We start from the raw sequence: 14,921 nt of genomic DNA on the forward strand, positions 1-14,921 counted from the left end.
GCAGCTGCTTGGTTTCCCTCCTCAACCCCCGGCGGGGGGGTTCTGTAAATACCGGGGGCCGCATTGAGGACCCTGGGGGGCCGTATCCAGCCCGCGGGCTGTAGTTTGAGGACGCCTGCATTAGAGCAACAGCATCAGACACCAGGTTATGATGAACTTCCCAGGGCTTGCCAGTAAGGCTTCCTGCCTATAGACAGACACAAAAGTTACAGGCCCTTTCTTCCTGAAGTGGCTGTACAACTATCAGAAATGTATAATATGCAGTTATAAATTCAATGATTGTATAAAGCAAACTAACCTGTTCCATGTTTTTGTAGGTAGGAGCACAGTGGTTCATCCCAGGTTCTGAGGCAGGGAGCAGAGGAGGAGTGAACATTTCCAAGGTGTCACTTGCATCATGAATTCCATCCTGGGCTACACTGGGAGTCAACTTCTGAGGAAAAATATCAGAGCTGGCTGGAGAATACAATTGCCTTGCATGCTGAAAAGCTTGGTTGTGGCCCAAGTTATCTGTGGAGACATTACTGTTGCCTATCATACCACTGGCTTCTGAATTGTATAAAAGTGGACGCTCCTTGCTAGAGGACTCATTTGTATTGTCAACCCAACGCAGGGATAAAGGAGGCATGACCTTCTCTATTATTATTTTGGAAGATGGCACTGTGTTTGCCAGATCACTGGCTGTCTGCTGTGACATATGGTCTTCCTCCTTAAAAGCATCTGCTTCCATGCCCTGCTTTCTGCAATCCATGTTAGAGATGTGCAATAAAACCCACCATGAACAAATGTGTCATGTCATACTGACATAGTAAATCCTGTGCTTTGCCTTCTTTTTTTTCCATGCAAGAGATTATTTTTTTAGCCCAGGCTGAATGTAGAGTATCTTCCAACTTCAGTAACTGTAAAACATACATATATATCTATTTATGTACAGAGAAAAGTATACATAAATATACACACATGAAAATACTGTTAGGTTACATGCAATACAAAAAACCTACAAAATCACAATACTTCTGCCAGCTGAAATGGCTCAGATGTGCTGCCTGCTCTCTCAGTATTAAATCCTAAACTTTCAGACAAACAGTAACAGATGTAAGGCTCTGTTACAACACAAACCAAAACCTGTTTACCACTAGAAGCATTTGCCAAAGTGTCCTGACCCTGTCTTTCAGTTAAATCTTCAGCCTCTAAATTCAGAGAAAGTGCCTAATGTGCAAAGATGACTGCAAAAAGCAAGGAATGGGGATAACAGGAGGAAACAAGAGAAAACAAATGGCAAGTGGAAAAAAAACCACAAAGGAAAACATTGCTAGAAAACCGCCTGATGTTTAAGTAGCTCACAAGAATGTTTATTTCAGAAAGATAGACTAACACTGCTACAGCTTGCATCTGTTCTCCCTGAGAGCGGTATGGCAGAGACAGCTGCACAACACAAACATTCTGCTTCGCCTGTTTAGGCACTTGGACACTTTAGGTCTTTCTGAGGCAGGGGGCAGGCATTTGCTACTTACCTTAAAAAATTGGGGTGGGGGGTATATTTCAGCAGCTGAAGCTAGTGAGCTCCCCCATCTTGTCTTCTATGGTAGTTTATTCACATTCTTTGAGGAATGCAGAGTCTCCAAGATCTTCATTCGCAAGCAGGAAAATTATTTAATGTCTTCTTCCTACTTTAATGTAAGTGGATTGCATAAGATGTATACACACCCTACCACGTTCGATACCTGCTTTGACAGATACATTATGTGTAGCTAGGAAACATGTTGTTTGCAGGTTTAAACTCCCTTTAAAGTAATCTGCACTTCCACTGGAAACTTTTTGGAAATCTACAAATGTAAAACAACAGAAGTCTGGGCTGTCTGGGCAGGTGCTTGTACGCTAAAATAAGAACCCTACAGAACGAATCTTCAATAGGAGTGAAAAAACCACCAAAGCAAGGTGGTATAGTGAAGGCAGAGGACTGACTGGGCAGGGACAGATCAGAAAGTATGGGCTAAGAAATCACATTTAAAGAAAAGAGTAGAGCCCACGACCCTACATTGCAATTCCTTCCAAAGCTTAAAAGGGAACACCACATTCCTGGGCCTCCCCACCTCAGGTCAAACAGGTAAAACTTCCAACCTGCCAATGATTTTTCTGAGTATAATGCTATATGCAAGTCAGTTGGGGTTTTTTTGTTTGATTTTTTTTTTTTTTAAACCTAGGAAACAACACGCGCCCATAAAAATCACTTAGTTATTCATAGGGTACAAAGTTCAAATGCTGAGCAGCATGAAGGTTACTCTCAGTTACTACTGAGTACTGGGGCAACAAAAAGGCTGTTGGTGGCCTGTCCCACCAACACCACATTTTGCACCAGGAGCATGGAAACTCCTTGTCCTGGTCATGCTTCATCCAAAATACAAATAAGAGAAATATAATCTGAAGACTAAGAATGGTGCGATTTGGAAACAGGTGACATTTGCCAAGAGTCTCTCCAAACACATACTTCGCTTTAGGCACTGCACCCGCTGCACAGCAGGTAAGGAACCATGAAGAACTGGATTTTGTGAGAAAAACTCCCTGACACCAACAGCAAGAAGATATTCCAACTTTGACGCTGATAAGGAGATCTCCGAGTGACTAACTTGACAGTATCAGATTTTATCCCACTAAAAATAAAAATTCCAACAACTGTCCATCATAGTTGATCTTCTCCATCAGTTTAGTATCCTGTAATCTCAGAAAGGCATGGGGGTGTAGTCTTAATGGATGAGGTTTCATAGGTAAGAATTTGTTTATAAAAGTCAACAACAACCAGCTAGGCTGGTAGCTGACTTTAGTTTGGGTAAGAACTGAACACTAAAACTTGCTGCACCACAAACCTTTCCAATGTTTGCTTCCTTGTTGCTGTGAATTGCCAGGGAATCGGTGAGTAAACAGAAGCTCCCACCCACAGCCCTGATCCCTGCCATTCTTCCTGGACTGCAACACTCAATCAAAGCCACACGAAGCCTCCCCTTCTCCAGCAGGCAGAGTAGTTCCTCAGTAAATATGGCCAAAGAGGTCAAAAGCAGTCCGTGTGAGGCAGAAATACTTTTGCACTGAGCACCTTGGCATTGGCAGGAGCAAACAGGGAAGCACAGCACAGGCTGACGGTTGCCTTGTAAAGCATTTGTGGGGATTCTCTGTTTTTTGCAGATTGTTTTCACTTTAAAACTGCTATATAGACTAATGTGTTTTGTCTCAGGTAGTTTTCCAGTATATACTGGTCAAAATGAATAAGTAAAATGCTTTGCACTTTCACAGAGCCTTCCACCCATGTCATTTTAAGACACTCTATTGTGTTAACTACTTGCATAAAGTCAGTATGCTTACACAGATGTGACCTGATCTTTAACACCGCTAAATCCTCACAAATTCCCCTGAAAACAAGTAGAAATGTAACTGAAAGCCATGACAGCTTTAATAAGGTTCCCCAAAAGAGCGTTAGGAAGTTATCTATGGCCACTCTGGTATGCCAGCCTCGGCCAGAGCCTCGGAGCCAGACACACAACACCGCAAGAGCTGTCAGCATGAAGCCACCCCAGGCAAGCCCTCTTCCTGAAAGACTTTTGGGAGAAGAATCTTCCTAAACCCTGGAGAATTTCTCCAGCTGTCTCCTTATTGGAGATAGCAACAAGATGGAGCAACAGCCACAAACCTGATGCTTACAGAAAAACAGAATAAGAACACACAAATCAGTGCTGATAATTTTCTTTTAAGCAGCACAGCATATAAAATATTCAATAAGCATGGAAAAAGCTGGACTTACCGTGCATTCTCCAAAATCTGATGAATTTTTTATTGTTCTGTATCTGCACTGCTTGATACCTAACAATCCCAGGTGCAGAGCTCGATCCTTCTCTTCTGGGAATAGTTCAACCCCATAACAAAATGACACTTTCTTTTATAATCTGCTTATTCAGATAAGTGTGCAGCTGCTTCAGGCTTATATTGGGCCTCTGTAAACATAAATATACAATGTAAAAAGCAATAATAACATAAAAAGGATTAAGTTGGTCCATTAATTCCCATTAACTTCTGTATGCTTTGGAATATGTCTAAACTGATGTAGCGAAAACTACGATACATCAACACAAACAATCCATTCATTTTTTTTTCTTTAAAGGTACTGAATAATTTCCAAAAATACTTAGCTAACCAACGAATTTCATAGGGGAAAACCAAACTATCAGTAATACCAGAGCCATATCTAACTCTTCACACCTCAGAGTGATTCAAGAGAAAAGCAAGACTGGTATCAACCTAAACAAAATGGAGTTTCCAGATAGTTCCTAGTGATAATTAGGATTTAATCATAATCTTCAAGTCTTTTGTTCTAAGAGATGTGCTGAGAAATACATTTAGATGGTGTGTTGGATGATCGCAGGTTTTTTAAGTTTTTAACGGCTTTGTGATATGTTTACACTTGCTTTTCGTTATACTTTGAGATTTATTCTTCTTGTGCAGTATACAATTGTTTGATGATGTAATAGGAAACCATACATTTAATTAAGGTGAGGAACATAGCCATTTATTTGTATTAAGTGGTTACTTGTTATATATGACCACAATTGTTGATACATTTGAAAGCTGTTATTTGACAACTGATAAACTCATTACTGTGAGCACTGACACCAAACACAGGCAAATTATTTCTAATCTATGGCTAATTCCACACATGTTGTCTCAGTATTTGCCACTGGACCATCGTTCATGCCACTGTAGTCACAAGGAGCAGTGCTGAAGCCCTTCCGTGCAGTGGAGCGATGCTGCTTCTCAGCCCCAGCTGGCCTGCTGCCTCTGCTGCAGCAACGATTTTCTGTGAAGTTTGTGTACCTCAATATTGACATTTCTAGCATTTTCCCTTCTTTTTCCAAATGGGTGCCAGTGTCCTCCCAGCAAGATGCTGCCAGCTGCCTCACTAGCAAGCTGGAATCTTTAAAAGCAGCCAAAATGTAGAGCATAGACTCATTTTTCTATGTTTTTAAAATCTCTCCTTTTCACCCAGGTGCTGGCAACATGGGCAGCCGTCTGCCCCAGACAGCCTGCAAGCACGTGGCAGCAGTGTGACCTCCTTGCTCAGCTTTTTGGTACTTGCTCCTATTGCTTTTTTGGATAAGCAGTTTCAGACAGCTCATGACTTCCCCCAGGACCCAGCTGCAACAGCCTAATGTGAGGGCTTCCTCTTCCTGAACCAGTAACTTGTTAGTGTGGTTTGTTTACCAGCTTTGAGTGTACACTGCTAGCAGCTTAGTAACAGTAGCCACAATTCAGCGTAATAATGTCATTGACATGAATTACTCTCATTTAAGCACAGCTCATTTACTATCTACCATTTAGGATGTCCCAGGGTGCTTGAATTGCATATCATTTATCTTGGCCTCTGTAAAGACTCCCCAGGAGAGATTTCTGTTGCCTTGCATATTGCTCATTCAAGTTTCACTACGGCAGAATTATTGTCACAGTTGAAAACTTCCAAATCAGCTTGGGTCAGGGTTTGTTTGGTTTTTTCTTTCTCATTTACACACCATGCCATATAGAATAAGATCTCTGTTAAATGTAGGATGGTAAAGTTAAATCTGCTCAACATTCCGAAGATGCAATTCAAAGGCATCTTAATAATTCTTTTCTCCCTCTTTTTTTTTTTTTTTCCTACAGATATCCTGGGATATTAAACAGATAGAAAATACATAGCAGAAGCTCTGTAAGGCTGCACATGAAACAACAGACTAGAAAGGGCCACTGCGGTGTGCCATGTGGCAGGCAGCTCTTCCAGCCAAGACAAAGTGGCAACCCCTGCTTCCCTGCTCCTCGCAGGGCCAGAAGAGGGAATGAGAGAGAAATCAGAGAAGGAAAGAAGCACTGAAACAGCTGCCTTGTTTGGCTTGCTCAGGAGTGCTCTGCACTGCTGGAGCTGAGTAAAAGTCACCGAAGAAAGAACGTCTGTTTGGCACGCAGCTCCCTTTACATGACAGATCCTTTGGTTCCTTCTCCTGTCTGCTGCAAGGCCAACTCAGGTAGTACTACAGAGATGCAAAACAAGCAAACAGCTCTGTAAGAGAACGGAAAGAATGAACAAATGCAAGGAAAAAAAAGGCAAAATGTCAGAGAAGAGACCTGTGACTGGGGAACTTAGACCCAGTTCTCTCCCTTACATTTTGGCAGACGTTTGGAGGAAGGGTCGAGGCTGTGTTTTCTGTTCATTCAGTCTGCAAAGAAACTTTGATTACATCTAGAAAGGAATAACATCTATTTCAAGTCTGACATTCCTGTGCATCTTTTGCGATGTAAAATTACAAAAGCTAGATAGTACAGACACTACCTCATACTTTCAGAGAATTTGTATGGGTTTTACCCACTAGAGGGAAATCTTGCACTGAGTGAGTAAACAGACAAAAATCAAAGCACACCGGTGATTTTTTAAAATGTAAAAATGAAAATAATTTTACACCTAAAAGAAACACGTGCTTTCTGAAGTAATCTTAAGGGATCCTTAGGATAGTATCAGTGTCTCACAACATGTTATGATTGTCTCACAACATGTTCATATTAAGCGTGAAAATTCAAAAATTCATAATCAATGAACAGTGGCATTTTTTTATAACCTACTGGCTATTAAACTCAGACTGATTAAAAGCCCAAAGTTTCCAAACACATCCAAGCCTCCACACTCGTGTCAAGAAGACAGTAGCGATGATTTGCAGACACTTTTTAAATCGGAGTACTGCTCTATTTCTGAACTAGGTGACACCACATAATTAACTCAGTCTGTTTATACTGTGACACCCACTTTTCCAGCTGGAGTTACCAGCCCACCTTGAGCAAAGTCCACAGAAGGCCACTTTGCCAATGGAGCTACACTGGCTATGAGAGACCCTAGCAACAATAAGTGGGTACAGCTTACACCAACAAAACCAGCTTTCTGCCACTTATCACTAACCTCTACTTCCTTTGCAAGACAGCTTTTCAGGAGCAGTATTATTTTGACAGCTGAGTCTTTGGTTTTTAATTAAGTAAAGATATTTTAAAATCTCACTGTAAGTTCCTTTCATGCAGAGTTCTTCTGGATAAACTTCCCCAAACAAACAAGATGCATCTGATAGTGACAGTCAATATTTGGGCATCTGGGAGCATAAACCTCTCTGCAACAAGAACCCCGTAAATATGAGTGTGTCTCCGTTGATGTCAGATCCTATAAAAACTGATGTTTCCTTTTAGCATTTTGCCCATGAGGTTTTCCCCGATGCCTGGTTCTATAGGATATTAAGGTCCATGGGAAGAGTCATATACAAACATATGCTAAAATCATTACCCAGTATGTTTGTAGCTGTCAGATCCTATATCCTGCACTGTGATCTGGTAGCTTCTGTTTATCATTTCAGCCCACTCAGATGCTTCGACACCTATCCTGAGGCAAGGAGGATATGAATGAGTCCATATCTAACAGGATTCCTGTATGCTCCAGTTATCTGCTGGAGATAACTCGAGAGTTTTTCTGGCACTCTGGAGTACCCAACAGCTTGTCCATGTCTTAGTTATGTTAGCTGCCTTTGTAGGAGGAAGCAGGTTTTGAGGAATATTCATTTCTGATAACTGCATTCCCAAAAGTTGTCTTGTGGGGTAGAAGTCAGAAGAGAAACTGGAGTCAAGAAGGTTTCCTAAAAACCTGGTTTTATAGCCCTAACAATAAATGCCATTTTTTCTCAGATGATCAAAAGCAGTGACAGAAAGCTCACAGACTCTTTACAACCACAGCATCCAGGCAGAATCCTCCAAAGAGATGTTGGGTTTGAGGTTTGCTGCGAGTCCTTCACAAAGCTCTAAGAATGTCTGTAACTTGGATTTTGTACTTCAGTCCAGACTGGGCCCTTTTTTTGCCTTTATTTTACCTTCTTCTCCCTTTTCCCTTAAAACCAGTTACTGTAACCTTTGTTATGAAAACATAACATTTAGATAAAACTGCTATGAACATTTCTGCAATGAAGCATTATTTGAGAGAATTTTTTACACAAAAATATATTTTTACTTAAAGGCCAAACAAATAAAAAAAACCACTCCACCTTAATTCACTGCATTCCCCACCAAATAACCATTACTTTATTAGAGATCACACACTATATAATAAAGCAGCAAAATACAGAACTTTTTTTATATTCTCCACCAATATTTTCATTCTACCTGTGCTGTATCTTCATTTAAGTGTCTTGAGTGTTTTCGCCCTTAGTGAATATTACAAATTGCTCTGGCTGCAAGACTCTGAAATGCGTAAGAAATTGTCTTTCAATATTCTCCTATAATGCAATCAACTGGGAAGCCAGAGAGAGAAGTTTCTGACAAGAGAAGCTGAGTTTTTATGGCACTATTCATGTTTTTTCTTCCTTCCTTGTGGAACTATGCTGTTTCATTAAATTAAATAACTTTGGGAATTGAAAATACATAGATATAGACTAGAAACTTACTGTAACAAGCTGAGCAGGGACTGAATTTAGTGGACAAAGCCTCTTTGATTTCAGTAACCATCTAAGTGAGATAGCGACAAAGTGCCAATCAGTACCTACAACAATCTGTTGATACAGATTTTCAGAATTGCAACAGCATAGAATAGTATAATACAGAGAAAAATCACCTAAATGTGTAGTTACATGCAGTAAAACCAACAGACATTCAGCTGCTAAGCACCAGCCATTAGACTGATTTAAGTCTAAGATAAGACACTATCTTAAAAATGATCTGACTTACTAAGAAAAATCTGGTGCACAGTTAACAAAGACAGATGGTGTTTTCCATATTACATAGTCTTCCAAATAGAAGATAGCTAAGCAACCTGCTTATTTCCATCAGTAGAGTCATAGAACAGATGGTTAAGTTTGACCATTGAGACTTCTGGACATCATCTAGTCCAGCACCCTCCTCAAAGAAGGGTAAATGTGTACCATAATGTATGTTATCTATTGATATGTCTAGGTCATTCACAGTTTTCATCTGTAAACATATCAAATAGATGCCTTTATAATAAATAATACAGTGCGATTTTTCAAAGATCTGTTTGCTTGTGCAGCCGAGGATTTCTTATTTTATGTCTATGTTCTTCTCTCCTTGTTGCGTTAGCTCTAATAAAACAGCATTTTAAATGATACTTTACAGAGTCTGAATGCCTTTCTTACAGGGATCATAACAAACCAGCACTTCCTGGTGCGAAACAATAATGCACTGTTACAACTAAGTTTTGCAAATCCAACAAAAATTACTCATCTAGCTTTGTTTGAGTGTTTCATAAGCAAAGCCAGCAAAAATACTTGTTGAAATCGCACAATAAGCACACAGCCTAACCCTCATAATTATTGAGACCCCAATGAGGCATAACTGCACCCGATTCTGCACAGGAGTAGCTGTTGTCCCTTCAGACATAATCCCACTCGCCAGTGATTGTTTCATGGTAAAGTAAAAGCTCGCCATTATAAACTTAGTAAGATCAGATAAAAAATACTTAAAGATTGAAAGGAAGAAACCTATTTTTGGAGAAAAGGAGGTTCTTCACTTCCTCCTTCACTGACAAGAAGCAGCAACCACCCCCTCAGAAGGTGCACTGGGGGAGAGAACAGGCAACAAGCTCACACAGTTCCAGTTTAGCCACAGACCTTAGGTTTGAGGAAAGCAACAAGGGAAAGCTTAAAATGGACATATGTAATTCATTATATAGTTATAACATACAATCATTATATTATAAGGCTAAACTAAGTGATTAAAAGCATGTCTTTGGGCCTTATATCTATAGAGATTTAAGAGATAGAAAGTCAGTTCAGGATAATCTCAGCATGAATATTTTAAATGTTGTTCAAGTTGAAATAAGCAAGTGTTCTAGATACTACCTCACACAAAAATCAAGTGAGTAGAATTAGCTATCACTGAGGTTTTCTGTCCAATATTTTGCAACTTTAGCAAGAATTCTATGCAAGTTAACATGTTTCTGTAGTGTTGTGTCATTACCACAAAACAATAATTTGTATCCTTATGGAAATAAAGGCAAAAACCAGAAAAAAGTGAAAAGGAACAAAGTGAAAAGGAGTAAAAACAATAAAACCATCTTAAAACCATTACTTCTATGGATTTCTTCAATAATGTATTTTAAAGTTAAGTTACAGAACAACATGTATTTATAGAAAACTTGAGAAAGAAGAAAACTGTCGAGAGCAATAGTGGTTAGAAATACTTGTAATGAACCCAGCCGCATGCAGCCTAAGGTAAGAACAAGAGAGGTTAATGAAGACAAAACAAATGTTTCCTGCATTGATCAACCTATTAAAAAAAATCTTAGGTTTATGACAGTCCCAGAGCACCTAATACTTTCATTAGCAAACACTGTGTTCATATCAAATTACTACAATGTAAAAGGTACACCAGGTTCTTCAATCTGTTTTAATTTTTTGCGTTCCTGCTGATACTGTCCTTTATTACTAGCAGTTGCTTCTGAAGTGTAAAATCAACATATATATCCACTGGTCTAAAACCACCATAAACTGAAAAAAGCCTCTGAAAACAGCGATATTTTTATTACTGTTGTTATGAGTGGAATCTGTTTTAACTCTCAATCAGAAAAATAAATACAAAGGTGTCTACATTTTTCTATTAAAATTCTAGAGACAGATTATAACATATCGTAATTCACCAACGATACATTAATAAGACTATTTTAACTTTCATAAATAGGTTTCTCTTAGAAATCAAACCATGCATCATAAATACACAATCATTCACACATTTTAACAGTACATTTTCTATACCTTTTTCTCTTCTGTATTTTTGTAATGGAATACAGAACCTAGAAATTGTTTTTTTAAAAAACATACTTGATACTAGCAAAAAACAATAACAAATTACGTTGACTAGAGGCAAAACTTGATCTGATACCTACCAGAAATTCATAGGTTAAAAACTGAATACTAATAAAAGACAAGCAGAGAAAATCAAGGACAGCAGGTAGAGTTCCACTTGTATCTACTCTAATGGCTCCACACCTTTGTAAAAGCTTTTCAGAAACTGGACCAGAAATCACAATAAAACCATAGCTGGATGATCCTTTGCAGGCTAAGAAACAAACAAAAAAATAATCACCAGCTTTCTGGTCATTAGGTAGCTTTTTTCCTTTATAATTCATAACCACTAGATAGGACTAAGCACAAATCCTTCACAAATAAAACTAACATGTTTTGTACTAAAGTATCAGGGCTGTCTATGCCCGACGTCAATCAAGATGACAGATATTTTCTATTTTGAAGAGAAGCTCTTACTTTGGTGTCCAGCCATTGTTTTTTTCCTGAAGGAGCTGAGTGTTCCCTACTTCCCCAGCCCCCAGTGAATCACAAGTTTATAAATGTTTCAGTTACTACAGATTAAATGTATTTTATTAAGTTAATTTGTATTAACTAAAAGAAATGTCTAGGAATGACAAAGCTATACTAAAACTGAGTTCGAGCTTTAAAATATTTTGATAGAAGGGTGTTACAGCACAAACTAGTAGGCTGCAATAAGGCTTTTACTGTCGGTCAGATTCTACTGTCCTGCTGTTTGTACTCTTCAGGCCAGTCCCTCTGCTTCTTCTAGTCTCTCTTCATTCAGTACTTCTCTTCCATACTCCTTAGGGCTATTTAACTACTTAGCAGGAACCAGCCAGAGCTGCACATTATCCACATCAGCCAACCCACCACCCCTGAAGCCAGCCCACAGCTGTATATTATCAATGCTAATTAACCCAGCTTCATTCCTCTGCAGACGGGTATTAATTCAACTGGTTTAGCTCAGCTTTTATATGTACAGATCAAATTGAGAATGCAGTAATTCAATGTGTATTTCTAATAAAAAGGCAATGAAAATAAATGGAAGATGGTGTTTTCATTAAAAATACGAATGGTGGATCAGGATACACAGTTGGGTTACATAATACTATCAATCTAAAGAAAACTGTCTATAGATATCAGCTAGAACACTGTACAAGCAACAGGCTTTTCAGCCTGTAGGAAAAGGGATCCCAACCTGGTGGGTAAGAACTTTCACCATCAAATTAAGTTTTTAATGAGCATGTTTTGTGCTCTTGACTAAATAATAACCAGACACTTGTCAACTTAGGTTGGATAATGGAGTTCATTCAACCAAAAATGGAGAATTTCTTTTAAGGAACTTCTCATAAAAGGAACTTGACTATGCTCAAAGCTGCCCACAGAAACAATTCCTTGGTTAGCGATCACGTCACTACCACCAGGTCTAATCTCATTCACCCATAATAGAAGAAATGCCATTGAATTCCCTCTTCAGCCTGCAGGACCTGCAACTACACTGCCCAGAACAGAATTAAGAGCTAAATTAAGGCTGAAACATCTTTTTTTTTTTTTGTTTTGGAGCTGTACTTTACATAGGCTGCTTCAAAGAGGGTATGAGCTCCTAATCCATAGGTGGTGGCAGGAGGTGGTGCCTCCTACCACAGGAGGTGGTAGGAGGGAATAGTCTGATTGCTCAGCAGCAGCAACATAAAAAAACAGATTATGAGCCTCTTTCAGTGGTTTCGTAAAATCATTTCCTTGGCTTTTATTATATTATCTGAAAACTAAGCAGAAATGTCAGAACAGTTTAGATGTTTCCTGAGACAAACTGTTCTGACATTTTTAAAATGTTATCATTTGCACTTAATCTAAAACTATTTTTTCCAAACCTGAAAAAGTTCTGAAAGCTTCAAGTACCATCTTCTTGCTGCTTTTGTAGCAACGACACACACACAATTTCACAGTTCTCATCAACAAGATCACCCTACAAAGATCTAAAGTAGCGTTTGGTCTAAATAATAAAATCCAAGTTATACCTGTTATGTACTTAATCATTATCATTATCAATAACCTTCCATCACAAAAATGTTCCTCTCTAGACTGGTTTTTTGTGTTTCTCTTCAGTTTTCACTCATCATCTCCAACTGTTACTTATTTTTGTATATAGTTTTCATTTTCTTTCTTCTGCCTTTCCTTGCTCGTAGCAAGCCCAAAATTACTTTGATCTCCTGTGCTCACTGTGACTCTTTTGCAGGTTCACCAGCTCATAGTAATTATTATTATAAGAAAACTAATACATAAATAGAAAAGATAGCACATGAAATTTAAAGGGAAGCAAGTTGCCACTTTTTATGGGGAGCTAAATAATAACTTAGGTCCATTTTCCAGATGATATGTGTCAGAAAACAGGATTAGCTTTAGGCTGTCTGCATTGAGATATTATGCCTTTATTTAACACCATGTACTGATGACCCACCTCCTTCTGAACTGCTTGAATGCAAAGGGTCAAGCAGGGCCACCACGGAGCCATCAAAAGCAGAATGGAACCCACTAACAAGCAGAGACCTTGTACGTGCAGCCACTACCACAACGCAGTCCCCAGGTGGAGGAAGAAGATATGCATTGTCTTCTCGAAGCTTATAGCCACATCTTCTGTGTGTGCAACACAACACAGCGCAGCATGTATCTTTCTTTCTTTAAATGTGGTAGGAAATGAGGACTTATATAAAAATAAGACTATTTTCTTCAAAACAGCAGATGGGATACATGCAACAAAAAAAGAAAATTTCACTACGTATTTGCTATGCAGTGTACTGCACAGCTACCACAACATGAAAATAATAATAAAAAGCAGCATCTATAGCAAGCTCTGAAAACTTACTTCATAAGCAGTGAAAGTAACACCCAAGTTCCTATATATGTGTGCTCTTTTCATGTCCTAAACTCCCAACACCAACCCCTGCTCACCTGCCAGTTCTGGTGACATGGTCACCCAAGGAAAACAGAATATCTGGGGGCCCGTCAGCAACATCCACTGGCCAACCCGCCACTGTGGCCACCCCATCCACTGCTGCACATTGAGCAGTGGGGCTCTCCTCTGCTGTTTTCGCTCTGAACTGGTCTTGCTCTTTTACCTTATGGTGTATTTCACAAAAAATGGTAAGAAGGTATTGAATGTCAATTACATTTGTAGCCACCCATACTTCCATTCTGTAGCTGCCCTCAAAATTGGAGTAAGAAAGCCAGCATGCCGTGGGTGGGAGCTGAGGCTCTGCCTGCTCAGCAGCCCCTTGAGAGCCCGTCCTGTCCTTCACCCCATTTCTCCAGAGACAGGGCCATCATTTGCACTGGCTGTACCTCAAGCAGGATTTTTAGTGAGGCCTCGACATTGACAAAACTCATAGCTGAAGCACTGTGTTCCCCTTCTCTTAGCAACACTCCTCACCCGTGGGAATCAGGGAACAGCTGGGTATGTTTTCTGCTTTTCAACATCATTTCCAGTGAGCATTTCGCCTTCCCACGAGACAGCAGCCGGCAGGCTGTGTTGCCTCCCGCATGAGGCAGGTGTCCCACCACCATCATTCCCAAATCTCTAGGGTCCCTCACAGCTGCCAGGGACTGGTGACCCATGAGGCAGCCTGGTGGGCCTCTCTCCCTGGGGAAGGTCCCAGCCTGCGGGACAGAGCTTTGCTATCTTCCCCCTGCTCCCTCACCCCAAGGGAGGATGCCCTTTCTGCCAGGAACCCCTCCACGAAGGCTGTGGTGTGCTCGCCCTGCCCCAGGGCCCTCCCTCTCTGCCCAGGGTCTGTCAGTGAGCCCCCTCCGGTGGGATGGTGACAGTGACAGGGGCAGGGACTGCCCCTCGGCCACCGTCTCACCCCTCAACCCCAGCCCGGCAGCCATCAGGGCAGTGCTTGAGGTGTTCAGTGGCTGAAGGCCAGTGCAGGCACGGCAGCAGGACCGGTGGGAGGGTGGGGGTGTCTTTTGAGCCTTGCGGGGCTCTGCCCAAGAGCCGCCACAGCACTCAGTGAGCTCCAGTCATGGACATGTCGCCCTACGGCACACCTCACACAGCCTCTGAGG

The 14,921-nt window shown here is 40.4% G+C and overlaps 1 protein-coding gene across 1 annotated transcript in view; it reads right to left on the reverse strand.

The window, feature by feature from the left end:
• Positions 1 to 14,920, reverse strand: part of LOC308064448 (uncharacterized protein) — a 51,449-nt gene extending 36,529 nt beyond the window's left edge. Inside the window, exons 1-2 of the mRNA XM_080388971.1 lie at positions 1,515 to 14,920; positions 299 to 899 (exon numbers count right to left, since the gene is read on the reverse strand). Coding sequence (XP_080245097.1) covers positions 299 to 751 — 453 coding nt within the window. The 5' untranslated portion in view covers positions 752 to 899; positions 1,515 to 14,920. The remainder of the gene's footprint in view (positions 1 to 298; positions 900 to 1,514) is intronic.
• Between the last annotated feature and the right edge of the window lies 1 nt (position 14,921).

Source organism: Falco punctatus (genome assembly GCF_963210335.1).
Source record: "Falco punctatus genome assembly, chromosome: 5".
Lineage (NCBI taxonomy): Eukaryota > Metazoa > Chordata > Aves > Falconiformes > Falconidae > Falco > Falco punctatus.